The 14,088-nt window shown below is 36.5% G+C and overlaps 1 protein-coding gene across 5 annotated transcripts in view; it reads right to left on the bottom strand.

Annotated features, from left to right (window-relative positions):
• Positions 1–14,088, bottom strand: part of ITSN2 (intersectin 2) — a 134,522-nt gene that overhangs the window by 92,104 nt on the left and 28,330 nt on the right. For all 5 annotated transcript variants that reach the window (XR_006888743.1, XM_046662496.1, XM_046662495.1 and 2 more), the window contains exons 2-7: positions 13,340–13,403; positions 7,336–7,428; positions 5,537–5,600; positions 2,553–2,716; positions 1,026–1,232; positions 783–879 (exon numbers count right to left, since the gene is read on the bottom strand). Coding sequence is in view for 4 of the 5 variants with exons in the window: in XM_046662496.1 (XP_046518452.1) it covers positions 783–879; positions 1,026–1,232; positions 2,553–2,716; positions 5,537–5,600; positions 7,336–7,428; positions 13,340–13,370 (656 nt within the window). In the remaining variant the exon portion in view is untranslated. The remainder of the gene's footprint in view (positions 1–782; positions 880–1,025; positions 1,233–2,552; positions 2,717–5,536; positions 5,601–7,335; positions 7,429–13,339; positions 13,404–14,088) is intronic.

Raw genomic sequence — 14,088 nt, 5'->3', positions numbered from 1 at the left:
TAAGGCAGAGACATTAAGGATCATACCTTCTATAACACAACAGCAATTCCTTTTGTATTTGATATTATAAAATATTTAAGCAATTATCCTTGTTCTTAAGAAAGCAAATACCATACGAAGTACAGAACTACTGTACATCGAGAACCTACTATGTGCCAGGCCCCATATTGTGCTAGAGCCTTTCCAAATATTATTCTAATCCTGACACACTTAAAAAGTATTACTGTCCCCATTTTTTAGGTGGGCAAACTACGGCTCAGTGATGTTAAGGAAAAACAAGGTCATATAATCAGTGAATGCTTAGGCTAGGATACAAACATTGTTCTTCTGGGTCATTGGTTTAAAGAGCATCATTGTGATTTACATGAGGGGTGATGAATGAACATTGATGCTTCTGTGCTTTCTGAAATTTAAAGGCTCAACCAGCAGAATCTGCTCAAGAAAGAAATTAATAATGTGCAATGATTACGAGATGTTTTGAGAAATATACACTTTTTTTAAAAGAAAAAATATGTAGGTTTGGGAAAAAAATTGATTGAAAATATACAGAATATTTTTAGTTTACATGAAAGGTTCTTTTCAAAAGTAAAATACTACAGACCTTTAATAATTATAAAAATAAAGTTTATTTTATGTGAGTTATAAATAGTAAGCTTACCTTAAGTATTTTACACTTGGCCATTCTAAAGTAAAACCTGGATAAGCTCAGAGCTTTAAAAAAAGTCTTTTATTAAATACTCCTATTGAAAGCATAAAAAGTTGGAAGTTTTGTGTAGACATACCTACTAGATCCTAAATCAATTAGAGACTGGGCTTTCTGTATATTAGCACCACCAAATCCTCCCATCATCAGACTGTAAGATGACGTATGAGGCAATGCTGGGGAAAAAAAAGAAAAGAAAAAGGAAGAAAGTTCACACTAAACAATATCACAAAGTCTGAAGGAGATGTGTATCTATTGGGACACAAATACAGCAGTTTCTTTCTTCATATGAAATACTGACTCATAGACTTAAAGTACTTACTTGAAGAAGAATAAGGAATGGATAAAGGCTGAATGAGACTGGCGGTTCCATTTGGTAAGGATGAAGTGCTAACAGAAGGCACTAGGGGGGCAGGCATCATCAGGGGAGGAAGGGTGGTCCCTGAAGTCGCAGAGGACAAGGGTGTTGCTATAGGTGCGACTGGAGGCAATGACTGAGGAATGGACAGATTGGGCATGCTTCCCATTCCTAAAGACAAAACAGAACACATTTTCCAGTGCTAGTAAATCAACTGCAAAACACACGCCAAAAAACAAGTTTACAGTACAGTGAGCAGACCCTATGTTTACAGAAACACTATGGGCAAACTATCTAGTCTTAAAAAATCCACTAAAGCAGCTTTGATCCAGCAGTGAGGGAGGTAAACTGCTGCTTTCAATATCAATATTCTGACCTGTGTGAACTAAGGAAGTGCCTACCAAGGAGTTAAATATTCTCTTCTGGTATCATGAAAAAAAATACGCAGCCTTTCCCAATGAAATATTAGTAGCCTCAAAGAGACGATGTATTACCTGATCAAATGTGAGTTTTTGTGTAAGGATAATAAATACAGCGCTGCTGAGCTAACACAGACACACACTCACTCCCCAACCCCCCTCCCAAAAAGACATGTTCTAATTACTAGATACTTTAGGAGATCCATTTATGCATATGCATTATTTGCAAGAAGAAAGCATTCCACATATTTCACTTTTCTTATAAGTAACACACCTAGGGATTCAAGGACAATTCTTTAAAACGAACAAAGTTATGACTCATTCATTTACTAACTGCAGAATACTAAGTACACTATATAAATACAGTCACACAACGATTTGGTATTTATCTCTAGAGTTCACTGCAATAGTGAAAGAATTTAGTATTTTAAGATCTAACATCTGGACTGAAGGAATATGTTTCAGATACAGGGAGATATCTAATTGAATGCTCCTTTCCAATGAGTGCTTCTCACATATAATTAATAAGAAATTGACTAATGAAAACAAATGGAAAACTAGTTAGCTCTGATAAATATATAAATTAATGAGCACAAAGTCTGCAAATTTTAGCCCTAAATTTAGCTGGCTAATTAACCTTTAAGGAAATTTCTACCTATGTATAATTTTAAATTACCCCCCAAATAAAACCATTTCAAGTGAGCTGGAAATTGTTTACATTTTTTCTGTTACTCATACAGAATGCAGAGGCAACTAATAAAGAATAGTATTTAGGATCAGCTATAAGTAGGGGGATCATATAACTTATCATCCAACTGGGAATTATGAAAGGATGCCAGGACTAGATGCCAGGACAACAGGCATAAATCAGAACTGTCCCTGGAAAACTGGGACACATGGACACCCGAGCTATGATAGCAAATTTAATATTTCTTATCTCAGACTTGAAAATAACTTGGAGTCTGGGGATTGACATTTTATGCAAATAAATCCTTTTCTAAGCCTCAGATACTATGTCTAGGAATCAAGTTTAACTATCAAACTGCAGCTAATTAAATTAATAAATACATACCAAAACGAGCAGAAATTAATGGAGAGAACATAGGAGGTTGTTTCATAATAGGAGGGAGAACCACGGGCAACTGCTGGCCTTGAAGCTTCAGTTTGATGAGTTTCATAGCTATGGAGAACTCTTGCTGATCCATCCTCCCATCCTTGTTCAGGTCTGATAAAGCCCTAAAAGGACCACGAGGAGGGTAGATTGGTATGTAGGATCAACATTACTTTTAGGGATGACAATAAAATAAAAACAATGACATAGCATTCACACATAGATCATCACTTAATTAAGTATATGTTTGTGTTTATATATAAAACAAAAAGCCAAAACTGCACAATAAGAAACATTGACTAGAGATAGCATCTAGTAAAATACTGCCAGTCTACATAGAATCTAGAGACCTTTGGAATGAATTCCACCAGTGCAGATTAAAAGAAATTATTTAAGAGTATAATCACTCTAAACTTAATTTATTCATTTGTTCAAATATTTATTGAACGCTTGCTATGTGCCTGGCACTCTGCCAGGCATGGGAATATTCCAAGTGGAAAGAAAGATGGGGTAGGTATTTATTGTAAATATATTAAAAACAAAACCTTAGATATTATAAAAAACAATTTCTTCAAGGTAGGAATGGGAAAGCAGGGCTAATTCTGGGTTTATAGATGATAAGATAAATGAAACAACTACAAAATAACAAAGATTTTGAGACTCCATCAAATTATAAACAAGTGTTTTTTTAATACCAAAATTTATTTAACCTCATTTTCCTTTTTTTGAAGCTGATTTTTTTTAATTGCAGTAACACTGGATTATAACATTATATAGCTTTCAGATGTACATCATAATATATTTTGAATTCTGTGATTACATCATGTTCCCCACCCAAAAACTAATTATAGTCCATCACCTCACATGTGAGCCTAATCAACCCTTTTGCCCTTCCCCCCTTCCCCTATGGTAACCACCAATTCAATCTCCGTTGCTATGTGTTTGTTTGTCGTTGTTTTTATCTTCTACTTATGAGTGAGATCATACGGTATCTGACTTTCTCCCTCTGACTTATTTCACTCAGCATAATACCCTCAAGGACCATCCATGTTGTCACAAATGGCCGGATTTCATTATTTCTTATGGCTGAGTAGTATTCCAATGCATATATATACCACATCTTTATCCATTCATCCCTTGATGGGCACCTAGGTTGCTTCCAAGTCTTGGCTATTGTGTATAATGCTGCAATGAACACAGGGGTGCATGTATCTTTATGCCTTTGCATTTTCAAGTTCTTTGGATAAATACCCAGCAGTGGGATAGCTGGATCCTATGGTAGATATATTCTTAATTTTCTGAGGATCCTCCATACTGCTTTCCATAGTGGCTGCACCAGTTTGCACTCCCACTGGCAGTGTATGAGGGTTCCCTTCTCTCCACATCCTCTCCAACACTTGTTGTTTCCTGTCTTGTTAATTATAGCCATTCTAACCGGAGTGAGGTGATATCTCATTGTAGTTTTGATTTGCATTTCCCTGATAGCTAATGATGTTCAGCATCTTTTCATATGCCTGTTTGGCCATCCATATATCTTCTTTGGAGAAATCTCTGTTCAGATCTTTTGCCCATTTTTTAATTGGGTTATTGATTTTTTTGTTGTTGAGTTCTTTGTATATTTTGGAATATTAACCCCTTATCTAATATATGGTTTGAAAATATCTTCTCCAAATTGTTAGGTTGTCTTTTCATTTTGTTGATGGTTTCCTTTGTTGTGCAGAAGCTTTTTAGATTGATGTAGTCCCATTTGTTCATTTTTTCTTCTGTTTCACTTGCCCGGTCAGACATGGTACTTGAAAATATGCTGCTAAGACCGATGTCAAAGAGCCTATGTTTTCTTCCAGAAGTTTCATGGTTTCAGGTCTTACATTCAAGTCTTTAATCCATTTTGAGTTGATTTTTGTGCACGGTATAAGGTAATGGTCTACTTTCATTCTTTTGCATGTGGCTGACCAGTTTTCCCAACACCATTTATTGAAGAGACTCTCCTTTCTCCATTGTATGTCCTTGGCTCCCTTGTCGAATATTAGCTATCCATAAATGTGTGGGTTTATTTCTGGGCTCTTGATTCTGTTCCATTGATTTGTGTGTCTGTTTTTGTGCCAGTACCATGCTGTTTTGCTTACTATGGCTTTGTAGTATATTTTGAAATCAGGGAGTGTGATACCTCCAGCTTTGTTCTTTTTTCTCAGGAATCCTTTGGCTATTTGGGGTCTTTTGTTGTTCCATATAAATTCTAGGATTCTTTGTTCTATTTCTGTGAAAAACGTTGGAACTTTGATAGGGATTGCGTTGAATCTATAGATTGCTTTAGGAAGTATGGACATTTTAACTATGTTAATTCTTCCAATCTAAGAGCACAGAATATCTTTCCATTTCTCTGTGTCTTCTTTGATTTCTTTCAACAATGTTTTATAGTTTTTGGGATACAGATCTTTCAGCTCTTTGGTTAAGTTTATTCCTAGGTATTTTATTCTTTTTTTTGCAGTTGTAAATGGGATTGTCTTCTTAATTTCTCTTTCTGCTACTTCATTGTTAGTGTACAGAAACGCAACCGATTTTTGTATGTTGATTTTGTATCCCGCAACTTGACTGTATTCATTTATTGTTTCTAAAAGTTTTTTAGTGGATTCTTTAGGGTTTTCTATATATAAAATCATGTCATCTGCAAAGAGTGACAGTTTCACCAAAGAAGTGTTTTTTGATGAAATGTATACATCTTGTCTACTTAGAAGTTCTAAGGAAATTAGAAATTTGTCCTCTAGAACAAAATCTCAATTGATTTTCAGTCGTTTGCTCAGTAAAATTTATTTTCTAAAAAGCTGAAGAAATACTCTTAACAACAGACTACAACTAAAAACAACTTTATCTTAACACTATATTAAAAACAAAACAAAACCAGACTATCGGAAATTTAAGTTAATTACAAAAAATATCTATTTTACCATATTTCAGCTAAAACAGGAGCTGGCAGGCCTGACTGTAAGAAAAAGGAACGTGCTTGATCACCTGAAAGCAACAGAAACAAAAATCAAGCAGCATATTAGTAAACGGAATTACTCTAATGCCTCTGACTAATAATAACCGGCAATATAATAATAATAATGTTATTGATTTACTATAATTTTAATTCCCATCATTAAAGGAAAAATTGAACAGAAAATACACAGATGAATTTACATTAATAAGACAGATGTTTTAAAACAAAAGTGACAACTGAAGTTATATGTATTAATCAGTGATGAAAGATTATTCATCTTAGTTTTTCCACAATCATTGGGGTCTTATTTAATAATATTCCCATTTAATAAAATTTATAGTTAAAAACACTATTCCCTAGGAAAGTTCTATATAAAAAATACCAGGTGTCGGGACAGAGAGTCCTCCATAGGTCTCTCACATCCTATATGTCCTGCTGTACGTGCCAAGAATGCAAGATTGCAATTGCTCTCTACCTGGGTCATTTCTCAGAATGGGGTCTGCAAAGAGCAATCTTGAGGGATGAGGTAATGTTTTCCTATGGGACAAAGAACAAGCTTGTTTACTGCTTGCTAAAAAATGGTGGGTTCCCTCAAACTCAGTGTTCTTCGTCTGCAACACAACCACTGCATGTGTAGCATCCTGGGCTTTCTGCATGGCCCCTGTGACTTACAGAATAAGGAAAGCTGGCAGAAACATGCTGATGCTCATGCTGCTAGCTGTGCAATTAGTAACAGAGTCCTCTGTTCTGACTGAGGAATCTTGGGTCTTCTGCCAGCATTCATGAGACAGTAACAGACTAAGCTATTAATTTGTAAGTAAGGTAATCAAATCCCAACTGTGACACCCGAGAAGGTAGGTATTATTATAGAAGTGCAAATAACCTCAAACTATAATGGTTAAGAGGATGAATACCAAAGTCAGACTGAAAAGTTTCAAAGCCCAGATCAGCACTAACCATCTCTGTGACCTTAGGTAAGTTACAGAACATCTCTAAGTCTCACTTTCACCATCTATAAACATAAACAACAGTAGCTACCTCATAGGCTTGTTGTGAAGGTTAAATGAGATAATGCATTTAGTATAGTATCTCAAATACAGTATAGATTTGATAAATATTAGCTATTATACTTGCTATTACTATAAATAAAGCACTAAGGTGCTTTGGTACAGAAAAAAAAGTATTGTTTATGGAAAAAAATTTAAAAGATACACCTAAATTAATCTTCTTTTGGTTCCGGAGGTCTTTTTGCAAAACAAGGACCAACATCAACAATCAATGCTTGGTACAGCTTCTCAAAGACAGAGAGGTAAATGTTATGGACAGATTCCAGATTATTTTCAAGGAAATGGATTTGATATGTATTTCTACTAGATTATAGTAATACTAATTGTTATACTAGTAATTGGCACAACACATTAAGAGCACATTAATAAATTTGCTTGGAAAAAGCTCTCAATTACCTTAAGAAATAAATTGAAAACTTTCTAGATATAATGTTAAAATGTGAAACCAGAAAATTAAAACTGAAATTCTTGACTATCATTTAGAATCAGGAAAAGATCTTCCATAGGCCAAATCCAAAACAATAAATTAAGATGGTTCCAGGTACAGTAAGAAAGCCACATTTTAAAAAATTCTAGAATTCTGATTGATATGAATTTTATCACTTAATAATACAAATCTGATGGTAGTCAAATTAAAACTAATTCCAAGGCATTACATGAAAAAGAACATAATTCACAAATAAAATATAAACACAACCTGTTATGTAACCTCCTGAGGGTTTGAGGTTATCAAACTGCTTGTCATGCTTAGTCCGCTCTTCAGAGGTAATAGCCCACATATTTGGCCCTCCTAAAACATAAACGAAAGATAAAGAAATTATAGGGTATATATGAGAATGCTTAAAACACAATTCTAAAAGGTAAATACAGATCACAAATGTCCATTTAATGACAGTACTTAATACCTGAGTAACAAAAGTGTGCTCTATCATAATCATGGAGCACAGACCTAAGGCTTTTCACTCATTCACCCAATTAACACCTATTGAACAATTACTGTATACCACTCACTAGAAATCGGAATCAAGACAAATACTGAAAATAAAAAGATGAATAAAATATTATTCCCATCCGCAAGGAACTCTTATTCTAGAAAACACCTACCAGCATTTACCGTGTTAACCTGTGAAGCACCCTAATCAGAAATATATACAAAAAGCTGAGTTAGAAGCATCAAGGATGAGATTACAGCAAAGGTAAGACTGAGGCAGAGCCTTGAAGCTTGGCTTGAATTTTGCCATGTGAAGAGGTAGGATAAGGGCTTTTTACACTAAAAGGGCATAGCATGGGAAGTCAAGGCACGTGCCAGATGCTGTAAGCACACAGAGCAGACTAAGAGCTGAGCATCTTGTGAGTGTGAGAAAAGGTAAGAAATAGGCAGGAGGAATTAACTGGCAAGGGTCTTATATACCATCCTTAAGAGTCTGACCTTTACCCTGGAAGTTATGGGGAGCAATCTAGTACTTTTTAAAATAATCTTCTTAATTTGGAATAATTTTAGATTTACAGAAAAGTTGCAAAGACAGTACAAAGTTCCTGTATGCCCTTCTCCCAATTTCCACTATGTTAACAATTTACAGAACCATACATTTGTCAAAACAAATAAATTAACACTGGTTTCCTACTACTAGCTAACCTAAATATCTCTGCCAGCAGGGCTAGCTAGTAAATCCTAAAAAAACTGGACTCTGGGTGTTGGAGACAGTAGAAATCTTTGTGACTGAAGACACTGTCAATTGAAGCCTCTGGCACAGTGATGTAGCCCCCACCAGGAGGCACCCTTTGAGGTCTGAATGCTTGACCCAGGGAGGCCTGGTGACTCCCTGCCTGATAAATTCCATTTTGGGGTGGGTCAACTTGAATTTCACAACTAACGAGGTGAGAAGGACCCCAAAAGCCTTGCTTGTCAAAGAGAAATGGTATATTCAAGAACACAGACAGCCTGGCCCCAATGGCATCTTGGCCTTACATAAAAAAGTGGCAGCTATCCCTCTGAGAAGAAACTTTATTCCTATTCCACTGTCTGAAGCAAGGCTACTGGATCACTGAGGTCCCCTGAAATTCCTGGACCTAGTTCACTAATGGTTCAGAGAAGCTGAAGCTGATAGTGTCCACTGGGCTGCTGTGACTGTTCAGCCTCAGAGCTACGCAGAACCAAAAGGAGACACGGTCATTCTGTTCAGTGGGTAGAACTCAGATTCTCGGGCTGTGCCAAAGGCCCAGCTGCTTGGTTTGCCACTTGGAAAATTACAACTGACAGTTTAAAAACACTCCCTTTGGGGCTACAAACTGAAAACAAATTTTAATTGCTAATTGAATAGTCTGGGTCACTAATATAGCCCATGGTCACGGTCCATTCTCTAATTTAGACTGAAATCAAGCTGCTGATTAAGTCTGACTCTGTTTCTGATGCAGAGGATACCTGTGCATGCCAGACTTGTAATTCCTTTGTGTGTGTGTGTTTGATTGGGGAGGTCTCATTGCACAGCGCAATTCCCCCTTGGTTCTTGGCAGATTGACTGCATTAGACCTTTGACACCTCTCTCAGGCTACTAGTGGTGCCTCAAACAACTGACACTTTTTCAGGTTACCAATCAGCCCACAATGTCCACACTATTGTACCCTTGAAACTAATCTGTGTCATGTTTTCAGCTTTCTGGACCATTTGCACTATGAGACCGATGTTATCTATTTTTCTTTACAAAAGTTGCTCAACAATGCAATGATGTCTGATCCTACTTCCATCACTTCCTCCTAGTCCACACTGCTTAAAGTAAAAGTTTGGCCACTGAATGTGCTGTCTACAGAAAGGGATCATCATCACCTCTTAGCTGTTTCCTGGCTAATAATCAGGACTAAAGGGGTGGGGGGTTATAGGGGACACATAGACCTATTGTGGAAATTCAGGATTCTACCCTGACCATTCTTGGACATGATGCATCTTTCTTTCTCCTAACAGCAACTGTGGTCAAGGCCTGTTGGTACCTCCTCCAGGTGGTAGCTCAGCTAAAAAGGGAGCTAGAGGATTCAGTTAATTCTTGTTAGGGTGTACAAAAATGTCCTTGTCCCTCTTGCACCTAACCCTTCTGGATCACTAGAAAACAGTGAAGTTATAGCTAAACGGGACAGCTAGATTTTGCAGTGGTAGAGAACAATAACCAGGCACCTGAGGAGGAAACACCTTAGACTCCAAGAGGTATGGGAGCAGGAGAGGCATTAATGACCTTTTCCCATTTAGAACTGGCTCTGGAGCCTTCTTCTCCAAGGAAAATGCCCTGGTGTGACTCTCCTAAACTGCTGGAAGCACCTTAAATTTAACTGACTGCTGAGTCTGCCATTCCCCAACAGCTGGCTTTGACTTCCATTTGATACTGATCCATACTCAGTCTTAGGCAAGCCCTGTGCACCTGGGCCCTAGCGATGTGGATTTCTCTGTGTTCCTGCCCCTCCACCCTGTAGCATCCAAAGTCTTCCTTGTGTCTGTGGTTGGTCTTGGGAAGGACTTTCCTGCTGCTCCCCCAGTAGTAGTAGGAGCAATACCTTTGCTTGGTATTGGTACAGAATCTTAGGTGCAAAAAGGTTTCCTTGCCCTCCCTCAGTGGTAGAGAGGTTTTTCTTCTACTCTTACCCTAGCAGCAATGTGTCTCTGCCTTTGTCCTGAGGGGAGTCTTTGCTGACCTCCTCCCAGTGGCTTAAGGCTGTTGATTAATAGGAGAAAAGGATGCAGGGAAATGCATGGTATTTTGTGCCTGTTCCCCTACAGCTGCCTGCAACACCGAGGTGGGGACTCTTTCTGGTCTCTTGCACAGTCCCCAGTCTTTCTGGGGAATATCCAGTTGACATCCACATGAAACAGCTTATGAGTAAGAATAAACTCCCCTTGTGTCTGCTGTCCCTAGTTATTCCAGACCGACATGATAGCCCTCACTTGTCTTTTGGTTGTTCATTTAAATTTTAACTGATTTCTGTAACAAATTCTCCACTTTACTTAGAGCACTATTTGCATCCACAGGGTCTGAGGTTGAATTCTGTGGAAAACTGCTCCAACTGCATTGGTGGAATCATGGAAATCCTTCCATTTGCCATTAGTCCTCTGTTCCCCCTGGATTCCAGTCTAAAATTCTAAAAAAGTAATCAAGCTCTAAAAATAAAATGGCATTTTTTTCCTCCTATAGCCAAGAGCTGTTCTGTTCTTTCCCTCCTCCTCTCCTCTTTCAGATTTTGGATACCGCCATTGTCACGGGCTTCAGAACTCCTGACTCATTTAACTAGTCTTCAGTACCTCCACACTTCTGAGGCTGAAACAAGCTACCTTACACAACAATATCAACTGGCAGCAATGTGTATCTGAAGTAGCCTCTTGCCTATCACTTGATGGCTCTTATTCAGGCTCTCTGTATTTACAATTTTATTAAATTTTTGAAAAGCAGAAAGCAAACCTACCATGATGAAAGAAGGCTTTGGCAAAGATGATTCTGCTGGTGCAGAAGACACCAGAAGCGGCATCACAAGTGGTAAAAATAGAATGCACTGATCTTTTTTAGTTCTGTTAAGGAGATGGGAAGTAAAGCATCAAAGAGACTAAGAAAAGAATATCTGTTCAACAGAACTTTCTGAGATGATATAAATGTTCTGTATCTGCATTGTTCAATACAGTAGCCACATGTGGCTTTGAGTACTTGAAATATGGCTGTGTGACTGAGGAACTGAATTTTTTATTTTGTTCAATTTTTGCTAATTTAAATTGAAATAGCCACATGTAGCTAATGGCTACTAGATTAGACAGCGCAGCTCTGTAAGAACCAAAGAAGTCTAAAAAGTCTGTGGTTAATCTCGAGATGAGGAAGTAGACCTGGTAAAATCTGAGGAATATGTCAGAAGGGTGTAGACAAACAGCTTGGCCTAGAGCACTCAGAGACAAGTTCCACTAATACTGGGCACTGAGAAACTTGAACACCACATCCACAGCAGGATTCACTAGAGAAGCAAACACTGCCTTTGAAGGTTTTGTGCTATGCATACATGGATGTTTTCAATAAGATCTTAAACCCTGAATTGGACTTAAAGTAGACATATACAAGATTATCTTAAATCTTAGCTATTCTATAAACTAAGTGGGAGGGTACCACAGTCTATATTTGCTATCGGTGCCTCCAAAGTTTTAAAAAATTACTACCTCTATGCCTATATACTACTCCTAAATTAATTGCCCAACATTTTGGACAATTACTTATCATTGTTTTGTTATTGAACATTTCATTCGTTTCCAATATTATTCTTTTATATATAATGCAATGAGCTACAAAGTGATATATAAATATTTAAGAAATGGAAGAAACAAAATTAAGAAAGAGTGGGCTTGTACTGCTTTCTTTCATCTTCATTTTGTTTATAAACCTGCTTATTAACATGTTGGTTGAAGTTCATGACTAAACTACATGTTTAATGCACACTCTTTTTTATGGGACACAGAAATCCTCAAATTTGGGTAGAGCACACTACTACTACAATTATCACCCTGATTCTAAACTAATGTTTATCACTCATTACGGAAAAAAAATACTTAATTTTTTAAAATTGTCCATGGCATCAAATAATCTTTATAACCTCATACCATTTACACAATAGGAGCAATGCTCACATTAATTCTTAAATAAGAATTCTGAAAAGGCAAAAAATAAAACAACAAAGCCCTTATCTCAAGTCCATCCTTAAATGACAGAATTCTACCACACATTAGAATTTATTTTTACTTTTTATGCAAATAATTCATTTTTCCAAAACCTTTCTAAATCTCAGAAGGCCAATCCTGAGTCTTAAAACTTTAAATATACAACACGCAGTACTTTCATTAACAATGTGCTGATTTGGCCCTATGACAGAATTGCTCTGTGAAGGTGGTGGAATTATTGGTGATTATTTTTTTTAATGTTCTGTAATATTACTGTTCTCAATGTAAATGTTAAAGTATTATTGACTGGACTCTCTATTTCCTTATATTTATAATTATCTAATGAAATTTAGCTCAAAATTAAGAACTCAGCATCTTAAGATTTTAATTTCTTTAGCAATTTAAAAACATAATGCATTTTCTCAATTAATTCTAAATGACAGACAGCAACTTAGTGTTTAAGGGTGGTTAATTTGTACATGGGAAATGAATTAGAACTAGAATCAGAAAAAAGGCTCTAAAAACTTTTTATTATTGAAATTACCTAAACATTTTCTTTAAAAAGTTTCCTATTAAATAATTATGTGTGTAGGCATACATAATCCTTTATAAAAGGAAAACAAACCAATTTTATACGTATATTACTAAATAAATCTTTACTGGCTTGACCAGTTTACAATCATCCCAGGCTATCAAAAATAAAATTCTTATAGCAGTCTGCTTTTTGTCCTCCAGTTTTACACATCAAACACAATATACCTTTAGGTTATTCTTAACGGCTCAAAGGCAAGCACACATTCCAGATGATACTGCAGAACATGCTTACACTGAATTATGGGATTTACTGCATAATGTTCTAGTGGAAGATATATGCATTATTCTGAAATAAACTATCCAAATATTTTCAACAAGAATACTTTAAGTTTTACATTTATAAGCTTAAGGAAAAATATCTAAGTGAATATTTTATAACCTCTACCAAAAAAAATCCATAACCTCTTTATCTTACTAAAAGCACAAAGCGGCTTACCATTCATAACTGTGGGAAACTGAGCCATCATGGTCCTGAGTTTTCCTTGCTAGCTCTCAGCCATCTGCAACATGAAAATATCATGCCATTAATAATACAACAAGGGCAGATCACAGCTTAGTGCACCCACTAAGCAGTGGGAACATCTGTCCCCTTCAGCTCACACTTCCAACAGAAAACAATGCACAGCTTCTGCTGCTGCTGAAGAGGCAGAATTTACATTTGGGGAAGGGTAGGAGATTTTGCTGGGTAATGATGCTGCCTTTAAAACAGAACCATTTAAAAGAAAAGCAGTCATATGTTTAATAGCAAACAAGAAACTCTTGGCATGAATCAATTTGTTAGAAATTAATTTAAGAAAGAAGAAGATTGTTATAATTAGGCAAGAATTTATTTCAGAGAAATCAACTGTATAAATTAAATGTACAATAACACAGAAATCCATAATACCCTTTTCTTAAAAAAAAAATCCCCAAACAAGAAAACTATCCAAAATAAATGTAGCACAGCTGTTTAATCAAGTTCTACAGGTTTATAAAAATAGTTTATAAGTAATTATTAAAACATATACGTTTGGGGATAGCCCAGTGGTGTAGTGGTTAAAGTTTGGCATGTTCTGCTTTGGCGGCCCAGGGTTTATGGATTGGGATCCCAGACTCAGAGCTACACCACTCATCAGCCATGCTGTGGTGGCAACCCACATATAAAGTAGAAGAAGACTGGCATAGATGTTAGCTCAGGGCTAATCT

This window comes from Equus quagga, chromosome 5, assembly GCF_021613505.1.
Source record: "Equus quagga isolate Etosha38 chromosome 5, UCLA_HA_Equagga_1.0, whole genome shotgun sequence".
In the NCBI taxonomy this organism is placed as follows: Eukaryota; Metazoa; Chordata; class Mammalia; order Perissodactyla; family Equidae; genus Equus; species Equus quagga.
Note: the sequence above shows the minus strand (reverse complement) of the source record. Positions and strands in the feature narration are given on the sequence as shown.